At 38.1% G+C, this 17,127-nt stretch overlaps 1 protein-coding gene across 1 annotated transcript in view; it reads right to left on the bottom strand.

Moving 5' to 3' along the window:
- Positions 1-2,110: 2,110 nt before the first annotated feature.
- MCUR1 (mitochondrial calcium uniporter regulator 1) overlaps positions 2,111-17,127 on the bottom strand; it is a 15,154-nt gene continuing 137 nt past the window's right edge. Inside the window, 9 exon segments of the mRNA XM_041475412.1 lie at positions 2,111-3,588; positions 4,894-5,008; positions 6,178-6,231; positions 9,704-9,775; positions 11,413-11,454; positions 12,119-12,220; positions 14,343-14,446; positions 15,895-16,005; positions 17,024-17,127. The exon segment at positions 17,024-17,127 is cut by the window's right edge and continues 6 nt beyond it. Of these exon segments, the coding sequence (XP_041331346.1) occupies positions 3,533-3,588; positions 4,894-5,008; positions 6,178-6,231; positions 9,704-9,775; positions 11,413-11,454; positions 12,119-12,220; positions 14,343-14,446; positions 15,895-16,005; positions 17,024-17,127 (760 nt within the window). The 3' untranslated portion in view covers positions 2,111-3,532.

Below are 17,127 nucleotides of genomic sequence, written 5' to 3'. Positions count from 1 at the left end.
ACATAGAACAAGTAAATAGTTTTGTAAGAACTCTGGATTTCAATTTGTTCAGCAAAACATGAAGAAGTTTTGGTGCAACTTAGGCTTTCCAGCAAATAGAATGATTCTCAATTTCTTCTCCAGAGAAAATTCTTAAAGAACATCCTGTCCTTGCTATGTAAGTGGGGAAATTCACAGGAAAAACTCACAACTAGTGTTTGTATAGACAGACCCTTACTCTTACATGCTCACAATAGTAATGGACTTTACTTGAAAGCAAATTAGGGCTGGATTTCAGCTTCACGTTGCATATTGACTTAGAGAGAGAACACGAGAGATCTAACATTTCTGGATTCTTCTTTCTTTTATTCTTTTTTATTTCCTTTTATGCCAGGCAGGAAATGAACAGATACATGAGATTAGATCAGTTGGTCAGAGCACGGTGCTAATAATGCCAGGGTTGTGGGTTTGATCCCCATCCAGGCTATTCACCTAAGAGTTGGACTTGATGATCCTTGTGGGTCCCTTCCAACTGCATATATTCTGTGATTTCTGAATCACTGGGGATCTACTGCAGGTTTTCACAGCTAAAGTGATTCTTTGGTAAAACAATCACATTTATTTTTCACTTTTATCTTTTGACAGAGCTCTGAAAATCAAAAATAAAAGCAGAAAAGTATCTCCATACATTTAGAATTGCTCATGATTCCAATCAGACACAACATACAACATTATACAGTCTTACAGAAACAAATTTGGAGAATTGCCAACTTAGAGCTTTTATTTATGACTTCAGTGATCATATGACTCTCAATATTTAAGAGCTGTGCATTTGCAGCCCAGAAAGCCAATTGTATACTGGCTGTATCAAAAGCAGCATGGCCAGCAGGGCAAGGGAGGTGATTCTGCCACTCTGCTTTGGTGAGACCAAACCTGGAGTGCTGCATCCACCTCTGGGGTCCCAAAATAAGATGGACATAGGCCTGCTCAAGCAAGTCCAGAGGCCAGGAAGATGTTCAGAGGGCTGAAGCACCTCTCCTATGAAAGGATGAGAGATGGGGCTGTTCAGCCTGCAGAAGAGAAGGCTCTGGAGAGACCTTATGGGACTGTCCAGTACTTGAGGAGAGGCGACATGAAAGCTGGAGAGGGACTTAGTACAAAGGCATGTAGTTACAGGACAAAGGGTGATGGCTTTAAACTCAGAGTGCCAGTTCAGATGAGGTATTAGTAAAGTGCTCTGTACTGTGAGGGTGGTGGGGCACTGGCACAGTTTGCCCCGAGAAGCTGTGGATGCCCCATCCCTGGCAGTTTCCAAGGCCAGGCTGGATGGGGCTTTGAGCAACCTGGGCTATGAAAGGTGTCCCCATCGACAGCAGGGGAGGTGGAACTAGATGACCTTTAAGGTGGAACTAGATGACCAACCCAAACCATTCTGTGATTCTGTAACAGATTCTTGCCTGTACCAAAATGCTTGTTCCTTGAGTTTAAATCTCTTTGTCAGATTTGTGTTTGGAAATATATGGAGGGATTTTCTAAATTTCTGGAAAGCCAATAAATACACGTGGTATATATGATGACACACTGCTAAGAGGAGTAAATGAGAGAAGATTTTGTGTATATGCACACAGACTGGGAATAAAAAGCTTTTACACAACCCTTGAAGACTTTATGGACTAGGAGATAATAATTATGTTCTATTTATAGTGTATTTTTCCTGAATGACACATTGACTTTATTCCTTGCTTAAACACCAAGAAGTGCTGGTTTGCAGACACTTTGGTAATTCCAAGATGCTGGTACTCTATATTTCACTTCCTCCTTCCACCTGCCCTAAATAGAAATTTATTTGCACAGTATCTGTTTTTAGCAGGATAGACCCTATGTTTAAAATTAGTCTTAAACACTTATTTTAGCAACTATTTGTCAGATGCACAAGCCTGCAGGCCAACATGTACTGATTCCATGGACATATATAGAACCATCTGCCTTGGGAAGATAAGACCAACAGCAAAGTCATTCTAAAAACTGGATTATTGCTTGTCTAATTTGAGAAGGTGTCAAATCCTGTAGCTTAGTATAAAAAATAACTTTTCAAATAAAAAAGTTGCTTTTATAATGAAAACACATCATATTCTATGAAATATTCAAAGTTCTTTATTTCAGGCCAGTATAGTATTGTTACAGGCATCCATCTCTTCCTCTGATTTTGCACATGATCAAAGTTGGCACTTCCAACCACAAAAATGAGAATTGGTTATTACAGTACAGGCACAAAGTAGCCAAAAAGCTTTACTTTCATTAAGAAAAGCCATTATTGTGCTCTAACAGCATTTATCACCAGTGCATAAATTAAGCTCCCCTCCTAAGAGCAAGCAGGAAAGGGAAATTTCCCTTAAGTGAAGGAACACAGATGGCAGCTCTGCTACTAAAACAGTCATTTCATCAGTGGAAGAATGACAGATACCTGGATACACTGGACATCTTTCTTCACTGCTTTCAGTGACACTTCCTGATTTATGTGGGTTTGACATCTTTACAGGTGTCCACTGCTGCTTCAATTATTATCATCACTATCAGAGTTCCACATTTGAAGAATCAACATGATTTTTTAAGAAATGAAACAGTAAAACCCTCAGAAGACTGTTGCTACTGCAGTTCTCTTGCCTAAGAGCCTGCTTCATAACCACAATTCAAAATCTCTTTCTTTTCTAGAAGCATCAATTCCCTTTCATCAAGAAGGCAGCACCTGAGACACTTTGTATCACCTAATGATGAATTAACACAACCAATGTATGTTACTGCATTTCCAACTTCCAGTTACAGTGGTAAGGTAAGCAATTAGCATATGGAATGAGTATCAGATACTTATGTCTACCAAAGGTAAGTTAGTCACAAAAATCTCTACAAATACCTTACAAACAAAATTAGCAGCAAACACTGCTATCTTTACACAGGACTCGTTCATGAACACAACTGATTGGGCAGCCATGTGGAAAAAAAGCTGATAGCTATGTTACAAAAATAGCCAAACAAATATTTGATCATAGTAACTGTAAGAACAAGTGTTAGAGGGAGGGAAGTGAGCATGATTCAGTTAGCACAAACTCCACTTATACAAGAGTGCCTCCAAGCCACAGAACACGTAGCTTCAGTTTTACACTAATAATAAATACTTCAGTCCAACACATGCAACTGAGTCTGGCCAACCTGCCTAAGCAGGCAATGGAACATAATTCCATTGATTTTCTCTACAGCATGCAGACCCACTCCGTTGTCAGGAATGCCAGTCTTTGCCTACACAAAGGCAGCAGCAGGTGTTGTGCAGCTCAGAACGGAGGGAAACTGCAGAAGCGCTTCCATCAGAGGTAAGGTTCAATGTTGGCATGGTATGTGCACAGTTTGTTTTTAGGCACATCTTTGGTTACGTTCTCAACACAGTCTGCTTTATAAAATAATAAATAAAACAGTCAAGATTTGGTTAAAAATTCAGGTAAAGATTAAAAACTTCTTTTCAGAATCTCAGGCAAAGAAGTCCTTTTAAATTTGTGTTTTGTTATATCCATAAACGATAAAATCCCAGTGCTACAGTAAGGCACGTAAATACTGAACCTGAAAGAAAATAAAGATGGAAGGAAAATAGCATTAATATTGACATGAAATCAGTATCTCTCAAACATCTCTTCAGAAAACTATGTACACATCTTACTACAATACTAAAAGTTCAATGACTTCCCCACCCCCATGTGAGAGATTTTTTCATTTACAACAAACCATTTCAAGGTAGGAAGAATACAAAAATGACAAGTAAGAAGAGAAAAAAAATGCTGGAAAACTATCAAAAGGCTGAAAGAAATCCTTACTTGCTTACTATTCCAAAAAGGTCAATATAGCAAGTTACAGATGTAAAACAAGGAAATAAATAATGGGATTAATAAAACACAGTCAAGTATTTAGCAAACAAATGAATGAAAGCCATTTTTAAAAAGGCTTATCAGTTTTACATTTTTAATACTTCTACTGAAATAAAATAAAATTTTTATTTCAAGACACACACACAAAATATTTTTGCCTTTGTTTGCAACGGGAGCCCTTCAAACACAATACAAATGATTTTAAATTATTTTTTCTGCCATCTAGAGTTCAACTTGTTTTTGAGTAGGAAAGGTAAGGAAAAGAATTTCCTCTCATTTTAATAAAGCACCTTTTATTTTTCATTTTATTGGTTGTCTCTAAACGATATGTCTGAAATACAGTACTATGAGGCTTATGTGACTGTACTTTTGACAAAGCCCACTGTGAAAAAATACTCAGAATATCTAAATCAGAACAATCTTCTACTGCAAACCTCATTTAATAGCACTGCACACTCAGTAGTAAAATGTCAAAATGTTAGTTACCTAGGACAATAATATGGGCATACATATATAGTATTTTCTCCAAGCACTTGTGTAAATATGGAAGTTTAAAGAATATGTGGCTTTGAACAGTCAGAAAAACTGAAATGTTCCTTTTTGCACAGAGATCTCCATCAGATGGATGAAGAAATCCCAGTAATACATACAGCAGACTGCTTACATAAATTAAGTCAGGCACAGAACTTTTTGGTTGTTGTTAACAGGCAGTCTTTTAGATTTCTCGCACATATTATTATTAACAGTATAAAGAAGGACAAAAACCTGAAAAAAACCCATGCAAAATAAAGTTGTGAATCACAGGAAACTTCTTCTGGGTTAAGTACAGAAATAAGACTGCTAATCTTGCCTAAGACTATTTCAAGTTTGGGTTTTTTTGGGGGTTTTTTTTGTTTGTTTTTTTAAAATAAGGGCCTTTATAAATACAGCCAGTTGAGATTTTGCCCAACATTTAACAATATTTGGCAGTTTCACCATCAGAGACAACCACCAGATTCCTCACCTGCTAAGTATTTAATATTATCAAGCTTGTGCGATTCGAGCATTGTTTTCAGATCAGCAACTTCTGTGTCTATTTTTCTGTCTGTTTGGGTCAGAGCTCGGTCTTGTTGCGCGTGCTAGAAAGCAAAGCAACAAAATGATGCAATTTGAACATTTCCTAGTTTATTTAGAAATTTAACCCATTCCTTCAAGTTGTATTTTTGCTTCCTCTTTAAATACATGTTAACTTGCATTCTTACAGAAGTTACAGAATATTCTGAGTTGGAAGGGGTTCACAAGGATCTTAAGTCCAACTCTGCAGTGAATGGCCTATACAGGGATGGAGTCCACAACCATGGCGTTATTAGCATCATGCTCTAACCAACTGAGCTAACACAGACCTTATTCAAAGACAATAAGTTCTTTCTTAGCTGATTGTATCCAAGGAACTGAATAATTTAGTGAACTCAGGAAATTTATGTGATTACATGTTCCTTAAAAAGTAATCTAGAAACTAGCAGAACTGGATGCCTTCTTATCTCAATCTAACAGCATAAACATTAACTTCAATCTGTCATTCAGCCCACTGACTAAAGTCACTGCTCAATTGTAAGAGCTACTGAGAAGCCTAAAAGCCTCTCGTGACAAAGTCATACTGGAGCAGAGAGGTTTATGGATGATTAGAAAATCTGAGAATTGGTCTTGTGTTGTAGAAAAGCATGTCTTTGTCTTGCAATGAGTTTTACCAGAAAAGCAGCTACAAATTCAGAATTTGATTATGACAGAAGACAGGACTTTGCTAAAAAAATATGGGATAGAATTATTACTCAGAAGAGACTGAAAAATCCAACTTGTAAACTAATAACAACAGCTGCTGAGTTGCTGATAGTTTCAAATCAGCACTAGTGAAACATTGTGCATCAGTTAATGATTTACTGCTAGAGGACTTCCAAGGGATAACTCAGGAAACAGAGAGAAGTAGTAGTGCTTGGTAAAAACCTCCTATAAAGTGAAGGCAAATCAGTCTAGCAGTGAGTTTCTCTCTAAATATGGGGGAAAGAGTTAATTTCACATTGTTACTGGCATTTAATCTACAAAAAATACTACATGCATGAAGTTTCAAAACAAAGTGAATACTGAACAGCTCATATATACATGCAGGGAGTCTAATAATATATATGAAGGTCTTTTTGTTCTGTAGACACTTAAAGTGCATAAGGACATCACCAAGTCCAAAAAGGATACAAAGTCTATAACACAAGTACAAAAAGATTTGCTGTGTAATAATCAGCTACTAAGTTCTTACCAATTCCACTATTTCTGTCCTCATTTCAAGTAGTTTTCTTTCATTAAGTGAATACTAGAAGGAGGAAAAAAACATGTTACTCATGATACTGTCCTTAAAATTTTTTTTTACTTTTTTTTCCCCACTTAAAAGCATGTTTCTTTTTTACAGATTACACAAAACACATAATCTGGACAAGATTATTGTCTGACAGCACTTGGGAGACAGCACTGTAGGGTACCTGCTGTCCTTTTGAAAAGCACACTTCAAAAATGTGAAGTGAAACAAGTTCTTCAGACACTCATCTTCCACAAAATCTGTATATATTAGTAAGCAGCTGGAAGAGAGGCTGGCAGATTTGCATTTCTGAAAAGCAAGGGCCTATGACTGAACAATAACTCTGGAACAGCTGACTAATCCACTGAGCATACAAGCACAATCAAGACTGAACCATCTGCTGCCTTCAGGAAGGGGAGAACACTTTTAAATCACATCAAACTCAGCTATCAACAAAATGCTTAGCCAGCACCATATGCACTCACAATTTGAATTGTTCTGACCTGTCATTTCATGGTATATTTGTTAAAACAGAAAATTTGTATCACACATGAAGCCTTTTGTTTGTGGATCATCAGAAACTGTGGCTTATTTTTAAGTTACAGCTATTTGGGTTCAAGGAAAAGTTAAATCCAAAATAAGGAATCATACCTTTAAAGCAGGTTACCTTTCTGACTCATGAACAGGCTTGATTTACCTTGACACTTATAATGGTTCCTGCCCCACTACTGGAGCAGTTAAATGATTCACAGACAACTGATAAAGCACCAGTTTCCACTGAAGAGTACTACGGTCATCAGGCACCCATCTCAGAATCCTGAGTTAAACAGCAATAACCTGATCTATTGACATTCCCACGTGGAAAGTCACCTTATTTTTCCTTCACTCTGGAAGCTTATTTAATTTTAACATTAAAATCAGATTAATATACATAAATGCTTCAGGACTGAAAAACATTCCTTAAAGATCTAGAACTCTGGACTTTTGACTGATCTCAAGCTGAAGTTAAAAGACAGCAGGCTGCTACAAATGTAGAAAAGTACATAAAGACAAATAACAGCATGTTTACAATTAATGGAGTCACTATATTCTGCAAAATGAAGACAGGGATAAAAAAAGAAATTCAGACATTTTATATAAATCCCCATTTTTGAAAGTGTCAAAAGGGCACAATGTTTATAAAATAATCTAAAAAAACCTATGTTTTAGTAGAAATGCAGGAATTGGACCTCACATTGAGGAATGGATCACTATCAAAAGAACCATGAGAATTAAAATAATTTTATGGACTGAAAGAGTTCATGTGTTTAAATAGATACAGTTAGCCAAATACACATCTTCTGAATGATTTATATTCTACAAGCTTTCTGGATGTTTCTCTAAGTTTTATTTTGTGTTTAGAACTCTCTAGGTCAGACTCAAGGATTTGACTCTTAGGTTTAAGACAGTGAAATTGGCCTTTTAGTGCAAGCCATCATCATGTCTGTAACAACATAAACACAGTGGATAAAAAAAAAGAAGAAAGGACAAGTCTAAACCTCCCACTCTGAAATTCAACAGGGAGATTTCCCCTTAAGTCCACGTTTTTCACAGTGCAGGAAAAATTCAACTTTGTCAGATACATCTTGAGGCTTTTAACAGCAAGCTTAGAGACACTGTGATGCATGAACACATGAATATATACAAGTTTTTGTACTGTACTTCAAGTTTTTAAATCATATCTGTACCCGGAAGACACAACTCACAACATAAAGAGATTTGCACTAAGCAATGTGCAAATTCTAAGGATTCTCTGAGAAATAAAGTAGAAGAGACTATAAAATAATGAACTATAAAAAAATAAAGATAAAGCATTTAGAATTTGAAACATTAAACACTGCCAACATCAGTGCAGGCAAACTAGGAAATTCTCTTTCAGCACTTACTCCACATCAAACTGAAGGATAAGAACATTTTACTTACTGCTTTAATTTAAAACAATTAAAACTTTGGACACTTCTCTTCTGAAAAGTAACTTAGTAAGAATGCATGGTAACCTTCAATTATCCTTAGTTTTTTTCCTCAGAAACCGGATATTCAGTCCTTAGTCACATTACAATTCAAATAAATATAACAATAATGCTGTGCCTACTATAGAAAATACTGGATTACATCTTCCCCCCAGCCCAGCATATGTGCCACAGCCTGCTCCCCATTCAGCTGCCTTTTCCCTCTTCTGTTCACACATTGCAATTAAATGGTGGGGTGGGGGGAGGAAAAAAAAAAGAGCTGTTTCCATAGAAACTATGAAATTATAGTTGCACAAGATACGACCAAGTTGGTCAACTTTTTAAAGAGAAAGTTGACATGCAGTTTGCCTTGCCTGGGAGGCAAAATTTGTGTTCTACACAAAAGACCAAAGTCCAGATTTCATGATCCTACATTAATATACCAGAAAACACTGCTGCCTAATTTATCACTGCTGCAGTGTTTCATAGAAGTTTTGTAAGCCCAAATTGTTGCAAAGCTTATTATATACACAATGACTACATTTCATACGATGTTTTTTAAAAACATTAGCACGAAGTATTAACCTTTAAACAAGAAGTCTACCTGCTCAAATTGTACCTTATTCAAGCATCTACAATGGGCTAACAGACTGTTAGTCATTATACTGAGTCACCAACACAGCTGCTACCTAAACTAATCACTCACTATTTCTAGGGGCACACACAGAAGATAAATGATATCTGCTTGAACAGTTCTTATTGCCTGGATTGAAGATAAGTATTATAACTTAGATAAACTTGTCTTTATAACACACCTAGGAAAAAGGACTGAGAAAGAAATAATAATAATTTAGAAAAAGTCATTAGAAGATCCTTCAATTTAGGAGATGCCGTTTCATTAAGATCCTAAAAGCTACTGAAAAAAAGCATCAATGAGAACAGAACTCTAGAGTTCTGTGCATAATGTAAGAGCTCGTTAATCTTCTAATTTTACATCTACATTATGCTAATTTTAGATTACATCTATTCAGATCTACCAGGTATTTCAAAGCTCAAAAGCAATATGAACCAGGATAACTTACAATTAAAAAAATAATAATTTACAACTAGTTCCACAATAGGTATTTTTTCACAAACTAGATACATGAAATTAAACATCTCCAATGATGATTTAACAAAATGTAAGCAATAGTAAGTGTGTAAATAGAGAAAGAGATATAAAATACAAAACCCTCTAGGCAGCTATAAGACTAAATATCTAGTATATTTAATTGTAATGTCTTAATCCTGATATTAGAACAAGATCAAAACAGGTAAGACATACAGACCCAAACATGGCACCTTGCACATACCAGCACAAGGATGAGTAACTGGGATTAATACCATCTTGAAGCTGAGTGATACTATAGGTTAGTAGGAAAATGCTCTTTGGGCAAGATGCTCTTACCCAAATTTGGAGATTACTCAGTGTTGAGATGTTTCTAGAAGTAACCAAAACTTACCAGTTCTTTTACTCTGCTCTTCTCCAGGTTTAAGTTTAACTTGTTATCTGCACGAACTTTGGTAATTTCATCCTAATGGGAAAAATTGATAAAGCAGCAAGCAAGATTTTCTGTTTTATCATAAGCAAATACTTTTTATTTTTATATCTCATGAATATGAGCTTCTCCCCAATTAATGTAGATAATTTTCAGAAGTATTTATATTCTTCACCGGGGAAGTATGATGTTCTGTAATATGAACTGGATCTCAAAATCAAAAACTAAAACTACTTTTAACTCTGAAAACAGCACTTAACTGAGAGCACACCCTTCTGTAAATGTAGGGAATGTTTCATACATCCTGTAACTCTCTCTGATATCTAGAAACCCATGTCTGGCTACACCTGTAAGGTGGATTTCTTCCATGAAGCAATCTTGATGCTCAAAATAATGTTCAAAGCAGTTTCTCACTTTCCAGTGTAAAAGAAAATCTGTTTCTAAAGACTACATCTGGGATTTTCAGAAAAAGCTATAGACATTTGAAAAGTCAGGAAACATTTACTGCATTTTTAAACACCTAACTTTTTATAACTACTACTAAGTTGTACACTTGCATTTGACTTTATCAATAGCTGTGAGTCCTGCTTTTCCTGGTGGCAGCTGCCATTTTAATGCAACCTCCTGGCAGGAATTCCAGCCAGCTGACAGTTTGTCATGTGGCAAACTGCTGATCAGATGAATATGTGGGAGAAACAAAAGATTGCTGATGTTCTGGGAGACTCTACTGTTAGAACTAAGTAAGCATTTCTCAAGTAGGCCAATGCCAACTCATTAGGTTAGCATTAACAATAATGAGACTCAATTTCTGTGTTTGAATTTTGAACTTTAATTGATTTATCATTAGCTGTCATTTCAACAGAATACATTACAGTTTAATAAATCAAAAAATAAAAATTTTCCTTGAAAAATTGTGTCTTTTTTTACGAGCAAGCATATAGTAACATGCCCTTGTGAGAACTGAATTTACAGTTACAAGTAAAATATAAAGACATCTAGCTTTTAAGAAAAGATGACTCAGATCCTTGATCCTCTACTAGTGGATTACATGAACTCATTTATATGCAACTAAAACCATAAAATAGGTTACAATTCAAAAATTAGATGCCAAATGTATTTTAAAACAGAGTAAACTTTCTACACAGTCCGTTTTCTTGCAATGGTCATTTGCTCCCAAACAAATGGGACCAAACATAATGGTCCCAAAATTGGTGGCCTTAAAAAGCCATTAAAATTCTGGACAGGTAACAGGAAAGTCTTCCGAGAAAAAAAGAAACAAAAACAACACCAAACCAAACAATCAAACCCCCACAATTAGTAAGTAATGTGATTTTAAATGTATGCTGCATCTTTAATGTACAGGCACCCTAAATGCAGAACTTAATCGTGACATGGCAGCCACTTTCTGAATCTGAATTAAGGACATAAAAATATATTCAGTTATATTTTGGTTTGCCTCTTGTACTAGTCAGTTTCCTGTCCCCATAAATGAGGTATGCATGAAAGTGCAATTGCTGCAGACCACAGTGTACTGTCAACAGCAATTTCAGTATCACACATATCAAAACAATTAAACACAGCTTAGAAAATGAAATTCTGAAAGTAGCACTTTTTATTTTTCCCAGCTACTTAGACAGGTGTTAATTTTTAATTATATTGGTATGGTGTCTTACCGTGACTTGCTTCTTTATCTGTTGGAGCTCAAGTTTTATTTTCTGTGAGAGTACAAAAAAAATTTTAGACTTTATTACTGCATATAAAACCACACTATCTAGAAATCTACAGAATTTGTATGATGAGTAACAGTGACTATAATCCATAATATGAAAAGGCAGGCAAGCCAAGCACGATTCCATGTCCTCAGTACGTGTACAGATGAATACACATGCGTGTTTACTCAGTACTGTGCCCTTCCAAACAACAGCACAAGGCAGAAATCAGCAGTGTCCCACTGGCAGCCATCCTGACACAGCTCAGGAGGCCGCTGGCTGCTTTTGCCATAAGGGCTCATCACTGGCTCATGGTCCACCTCATGTCCACCAGGTCTTCCCTGCCAAGCTGCTTTCCATTTGGTCACTCTCAGCCTGTCCAGGTGCCTGAGGGTATTCCCCAGGGGCATGACTGGGCACTTCCATTTGTTCAACTTCATGTGACTCCTGTAATCCCATTTTCCCAGCTTGTTGATGTCCCCATGAATGGCAGCACAACTGCCGGGTGCATCAGCTGCTCCCAGCTTTGGATCATCTGCAGACTTGCTGAAGGTGCCAAACCATCCCAGCCCCAGTTATCCCCTTTGGTACAAGATGCTTTTCTACATCATTATTATAAAAACAACAAGCAACAAGTTCTAGAGTAGAATGTTCCAAGACAGTAACTTACCTCATTTTCTGAACGAAGTGCTGAAAATTCACTTTTTTCCAAAATAATCATGTCCTTTTTCACACCAGCAATATGGGACATAACTTGCTGAAGTGCAATTTCCTTTAACAGAAGGAATAAGAACCTCAGAACATATCACAACTATAATACTTTTCCTCATCTGCGCCTACAAATATGAAAGACTATTTTGGTACCCTGAAATTTTTAATTCAGCAATTTTAGGTTGATTATCCAAGTTTCAGAAAGCAAGACAGAGTGACAGTGACAAAATAAGCAAGTTAGGCTCAAATGTTGGTAATGTCTGACAAAATTGGCAGTGCTAACACAGAGCAGAATAATTCAATTATTAGCCTAGGAAACATTTGCTTCCAAGTCATCAAATTCTTAAGCTAGCAAAGGCATTAGGGAAAGCTGTCTCTGAGCCAAATGAGGAAAGCTGGCCTTCAGACCAAAATTCCTCAGTGCAACCATACTCTCCTGTAATTACCTCCTTTTTTGCCTCTCCCTGCAAGGAAGTCTCTGCCTCTGCTCAGAATCACGCACTGATGCTTTGAATTGCTCTTCTCAGTCCATTACACTGAACTGACAGAAGACAAACAAGAATTCGCTGCAACTTTCAAGGATGCAAAAGTCTGTAGACATTGTTCTAGATCCTACACTACCCACACATACATATAAGAACTGTCTTCTCTACTGAAGATCTTCCTCTAATAAGTAGTCCCTTGCTTTTGCTTCTGGACTAAGACCCTTACAAATCTGACACGGCACTCTAACTTGAGTTTTGTCACAAAATGCAATTCTACCTTGCAGCATTTAATTCTAAGTAGTACCAAAGATGCCTCTCCAGGCTACCTGACCAAAAGACTGAAAAAAACGGGTCAGTGTTCTGGACACATTACAAAAAGCCTACAGAAAGAGCACTGCATGGACACCTCTTTTCTTACTCCTCAGTGTCTCCAGATTGTTCTTGTTCTCTCTTCTCCTCAGTGGACTCAGCAAACAGAGACCAGAATCTTCCATATTCTTTCTTTTCTTCATGCCTATACATACACACACATGTAAATCTGTTTTTCCCTAAGGTTTTATCTAACCAAGGTAATACTTTGATAATAGCTCATCCACAACATTCCAAATATTTCTTCCAGTTTTTCGTTCTCTTTCTGCAGAAGACCTTGTGCAATCAAAGACTATAGGGAAGTACAAATTTACCATGTGGCTCAGTGCTGATGGCACACACGCTTCCTGAGCTGTCATACAAACCTACACATTGCATCTTAATGGCAGAAAGTCACTTGAGGGTCAAATCTAACAGTCTCAGAACACATCTACCATCAGTAGCAGCACTAAATTCAACACAAAACAACTTTCATTCAAAAAAGACAAGCACAGAAGGAGGCTGAGACTGCTTGGTATAAAATACAACTAACCATGGGAGAAAAGGACCCTTTAACATAGCATTCCCTGAGTGACTGCGGAACAAATTCAGCACAAGAGGAGGACTGTAGGTTTGCCTACAATCTAAAAGCTAGGAAGATTGGCTTGAAACCTCCCTAGATGGAAAGTGCCACGAAATCCACTTTTGCAATATTCCACTTTTAAATGAGACACCCTTCTGCCAAGACTGTTACACTACAGAGACAGCAGCTGTTGTTTTCTCCTGTCTCAAGACAGCAGCCTGGTTACTATGAAACAAGTTGCAGCTTGTGCTCGGAAGGTGACCTGGGGCTGCGAACCCCAGGCTCACAGAGCAGCCCCAGGAGGTTGTACTCTAATACAACATAAATGTCACTGAGAGACAGAGATAAACAAACAAGTACCATATAACAGGATGGTAAATAACTGAGGGGATCTGTACTTCCTTGTTACAAGTCTACAAAAGAAATGTAGAAATTCAAATCCATGCATTGAATACCTCTTATGACTGTCTAAGTGTTCTCAGTAACTCTGTGTCATGTTACTGTCTTAAGGTTGAAACTAAAAAACTACTTGTGGTCTGAACACCAACCCCCAGTACTAAAATCTCAAGGTTCATCACAACACTTTGGTAACTATCTGATAAACTCAAGACAAAATGAATCAGTCAACAGATATAGAAGAATGTCTGCTCTTCACCTTCAAACTTTTAAAATGCAGTGTATAACAGCAATAAATAGCAACACATATTTCATTAGCAGGCATACAAGGCTTTAATCCACTTTAACCCCACCACTGCCTCTGATCTAACCTGCTGTACTTTGGTGACCATGTCCTTGTAAATCATATCCAGGTTGGTGTTCATGATTTTCACTAATGCAGATACAATGACCTCCGACTGCTGAGTGGTGAACCCTAAGCGAAACAAAGAGTGACATTCAGAGAGAGATCCAGAGCTGGACAGTTTACAGAAATGCCACTTGCTGATAATCAGCACCAAATTACAACAAATGTCAGTTACGAAAGATAATGAAACACAGAACTCTTGATCCAGCACTAACAAAAGAACACAGTCAGCACCTGCAAGTTTCCCCACTCCAAAACTATGTCTGCGACATAGGATGACTGCTTCCATAGTACAGCACTATTATACTATCAACATGATAAAGAGGGAGTTCTCCAGTTACTGTGGAATGTCATCTCTCACATGTAGTTACTTCCATGAGCAAGCAAGAATTCTGGCTCTGAAAAGCAGATACTTCATTACACTATGAAACTTCAGTGCCGCTGAATATATACAAAACTCAACAACTAAACCCACAGCCAACTGTCCTGATTTTAGGTCTACCAGCTTCTGAGTGCCTATCAGAAAGTTTTTGAACTGAATATATTGGAAACTATACTAAAACACTGTCCCTAAAAATACCTTCATCTTTTCCACCCTCAAAATGTAGGAGTAAAAATGTCACGAACAAGAGTTAATCATCATGAAAAGAAACACTTGCAAAAGTGTGATTATTTCAAACTCACCAGCAGTTCAGCATCAGCAAGCACAGCTGAGAGCAAGTCACTTTCAGTAGCTGAGCTGATATAAAAGGTTTACTACCCCTAAAAGGTTCCCTCTCCCTGTATCCCTCCTCCTGACACTCTGACCTGTGCTCACTCAACTGATCCAGCAACTCATTAAAGTAGTGTCTCAGAATACCAAACAAGAAAAAGAGCTGGAGAATTTCCTGAGAAGTTCCTGGCCCATGGAAAAGAAACCACCTGGCAGAGGAAGGGGACTATGACCTCTCCATTTTAGGAATGGAGAGCTGTTACAAGTCACCAGCTGTACTGAGCTTCACCTTAGGATACCTCTCCCACCTCAGTATTGAATTCAAAATAATCTAATCCCTTAGCTATATTTTAGCATAATACTATTTTTAGAGTATTCTCTATCCTAAAAGCTGCACTGTACAAAGTAGTCCATATTCCATCCAATTGTAACACACTGGTGCATATTCAAGGTGTAATATACCAAACATGAAGGAATCCAATTAATACATTTTAAACGACTGCCTTGAAGGCTCTGGGGTTCTTTCCTCTCAGTTCTTAAAATTCCATTTTTTCTTAGCATTTTAAACTACCAATATGGCAAAAATTATTCCAAACAAAGCTCACTGTTTCCAAATAAGCTCACTGTTTCCTTTCTGGAGCCAAAGAAAACCCTGTATGTCCCTACCTGGTATATCGATAAGCACACAAAAATCCATAAAAATCAAGGCGTAACACTGTATGTCAAGGAAAAGTAACAAACTTTGTAAACTAAAAAAACACTCAAAAAAGCCATTTAAAATAGCTACTTTTTTCAAACAAATTACCTTTTTCTTCCAAGAGGCATACCAGTGCATGAGTGTCAAAATAAAGCCTCCTATTTCCCAGTAAGGAAATATTCTCTTTGCTTTGTAAAGATGACACAGAGATGCTTACATCTGTGGAAAAAAAAAAAAAAAAGTTATTTCTTAAGAAAGAATATTTTATCAACATGTTTGCTTTCCAGGAGTTTCCTTACTACCTAGAACACTTTTCACTCATGACAAAATAGTTTGTGTTGAGATTACCAAAGCCTGCTCAAAAGTGAAAAGACATCTGATCAATAAGTGCTATGCGCAAGAGCTGGAAAACAGGACACTATGCTACTGCTCCCCTTACAAGAGCTCTCCAGGAATACAATGTTCTGGAAAAAATCCCTCCAGCTGACAGGGTCCTGCATCTGCTCCTTTACCGGAATCACCTCAGCAGGTGGAACCTGTGAGCACTTCAAAGCTGGAGGGCTAAATCCACACACTCTGTCCCTTCTTTGCGAAAGAAGTGAACTTTCATCACTTGCCATTTAAGAAAAAAGTAACCACTCACAATTTGCTATTTACTGCTTTTGCAGAAAATACTTTCAACACTGAAAGCCAATCTAAGACAGCACATTGTTTCCACTGGGATGTGTAATGTATAAACAAGCCTGACAGAATGAACGTGAGGTGGGGCATGAGCTGAACTGCCAAGAGGCAGGATATAAAATCACTTAGGTTGGAAAAGACCTTTGCGATCATCGAGTCCAACCTTTGGCCGAACACCACGCTGTGACCAGACCATGGCACTGAGCGCCACGTCCTTAAACACCCTAGGGACGGTGACTGGGCAGCCCAGTCCATAGTGCAGCCGCCTCTTCTGTGAAGAAATTCTTCCTAATGTCCAACCTAAACCTCTCCTAGCACAGCTCGAGGCTACGTCCTATCCTGTCGCTGGCTGTCTCGGCGAAGAGGCCGACCTGCACTTTGCTACGCCCCCGTTTCGAGTCGACCTGGACCAGGTGCTCCCCGAGCCTCGTTTTCTCCAGGCTAAACAGCGCCAGCTCCCTCAGCTGCTCTGCACGGAATGTCGCTGCAGACCCCTCCCCACCCCCGGTGCCCGAGCTCCCCGCGCTCTCAGGACGCCCCATCCCCAGGGGCTCACCCCGCTCCCCGCGGCGCCGCCGGCTCCCGCCGCCGCTCCCGCCGTCCCTTCCCCACACGGCGCCGCCGCCGGGGCCCGGCTGCGCTACGGGCGGGCACCGCCAG

Source organism: Pyrgilauda ruficollis, unplaced genomic scaffold (genome assembly GCF_017590135.1).
Source record: "Pyrgilauda ruficollis isolate IOZ18807 unplaced genomic scaffold, ASM1759013v1 scaffold35, whole genome shotgun sequence".
NCBI lineage: Eukaryota > Metazoa > Chordata > Aves > Passeriformes > Passeridae > Pyrgilauda > Pyrgilauda ruficollis.
The sequence above is the reverse complement of the archived record's forward strand: the minus strand, read 5'-3'. Positions and strand labels throughout refer to the sequence as shown.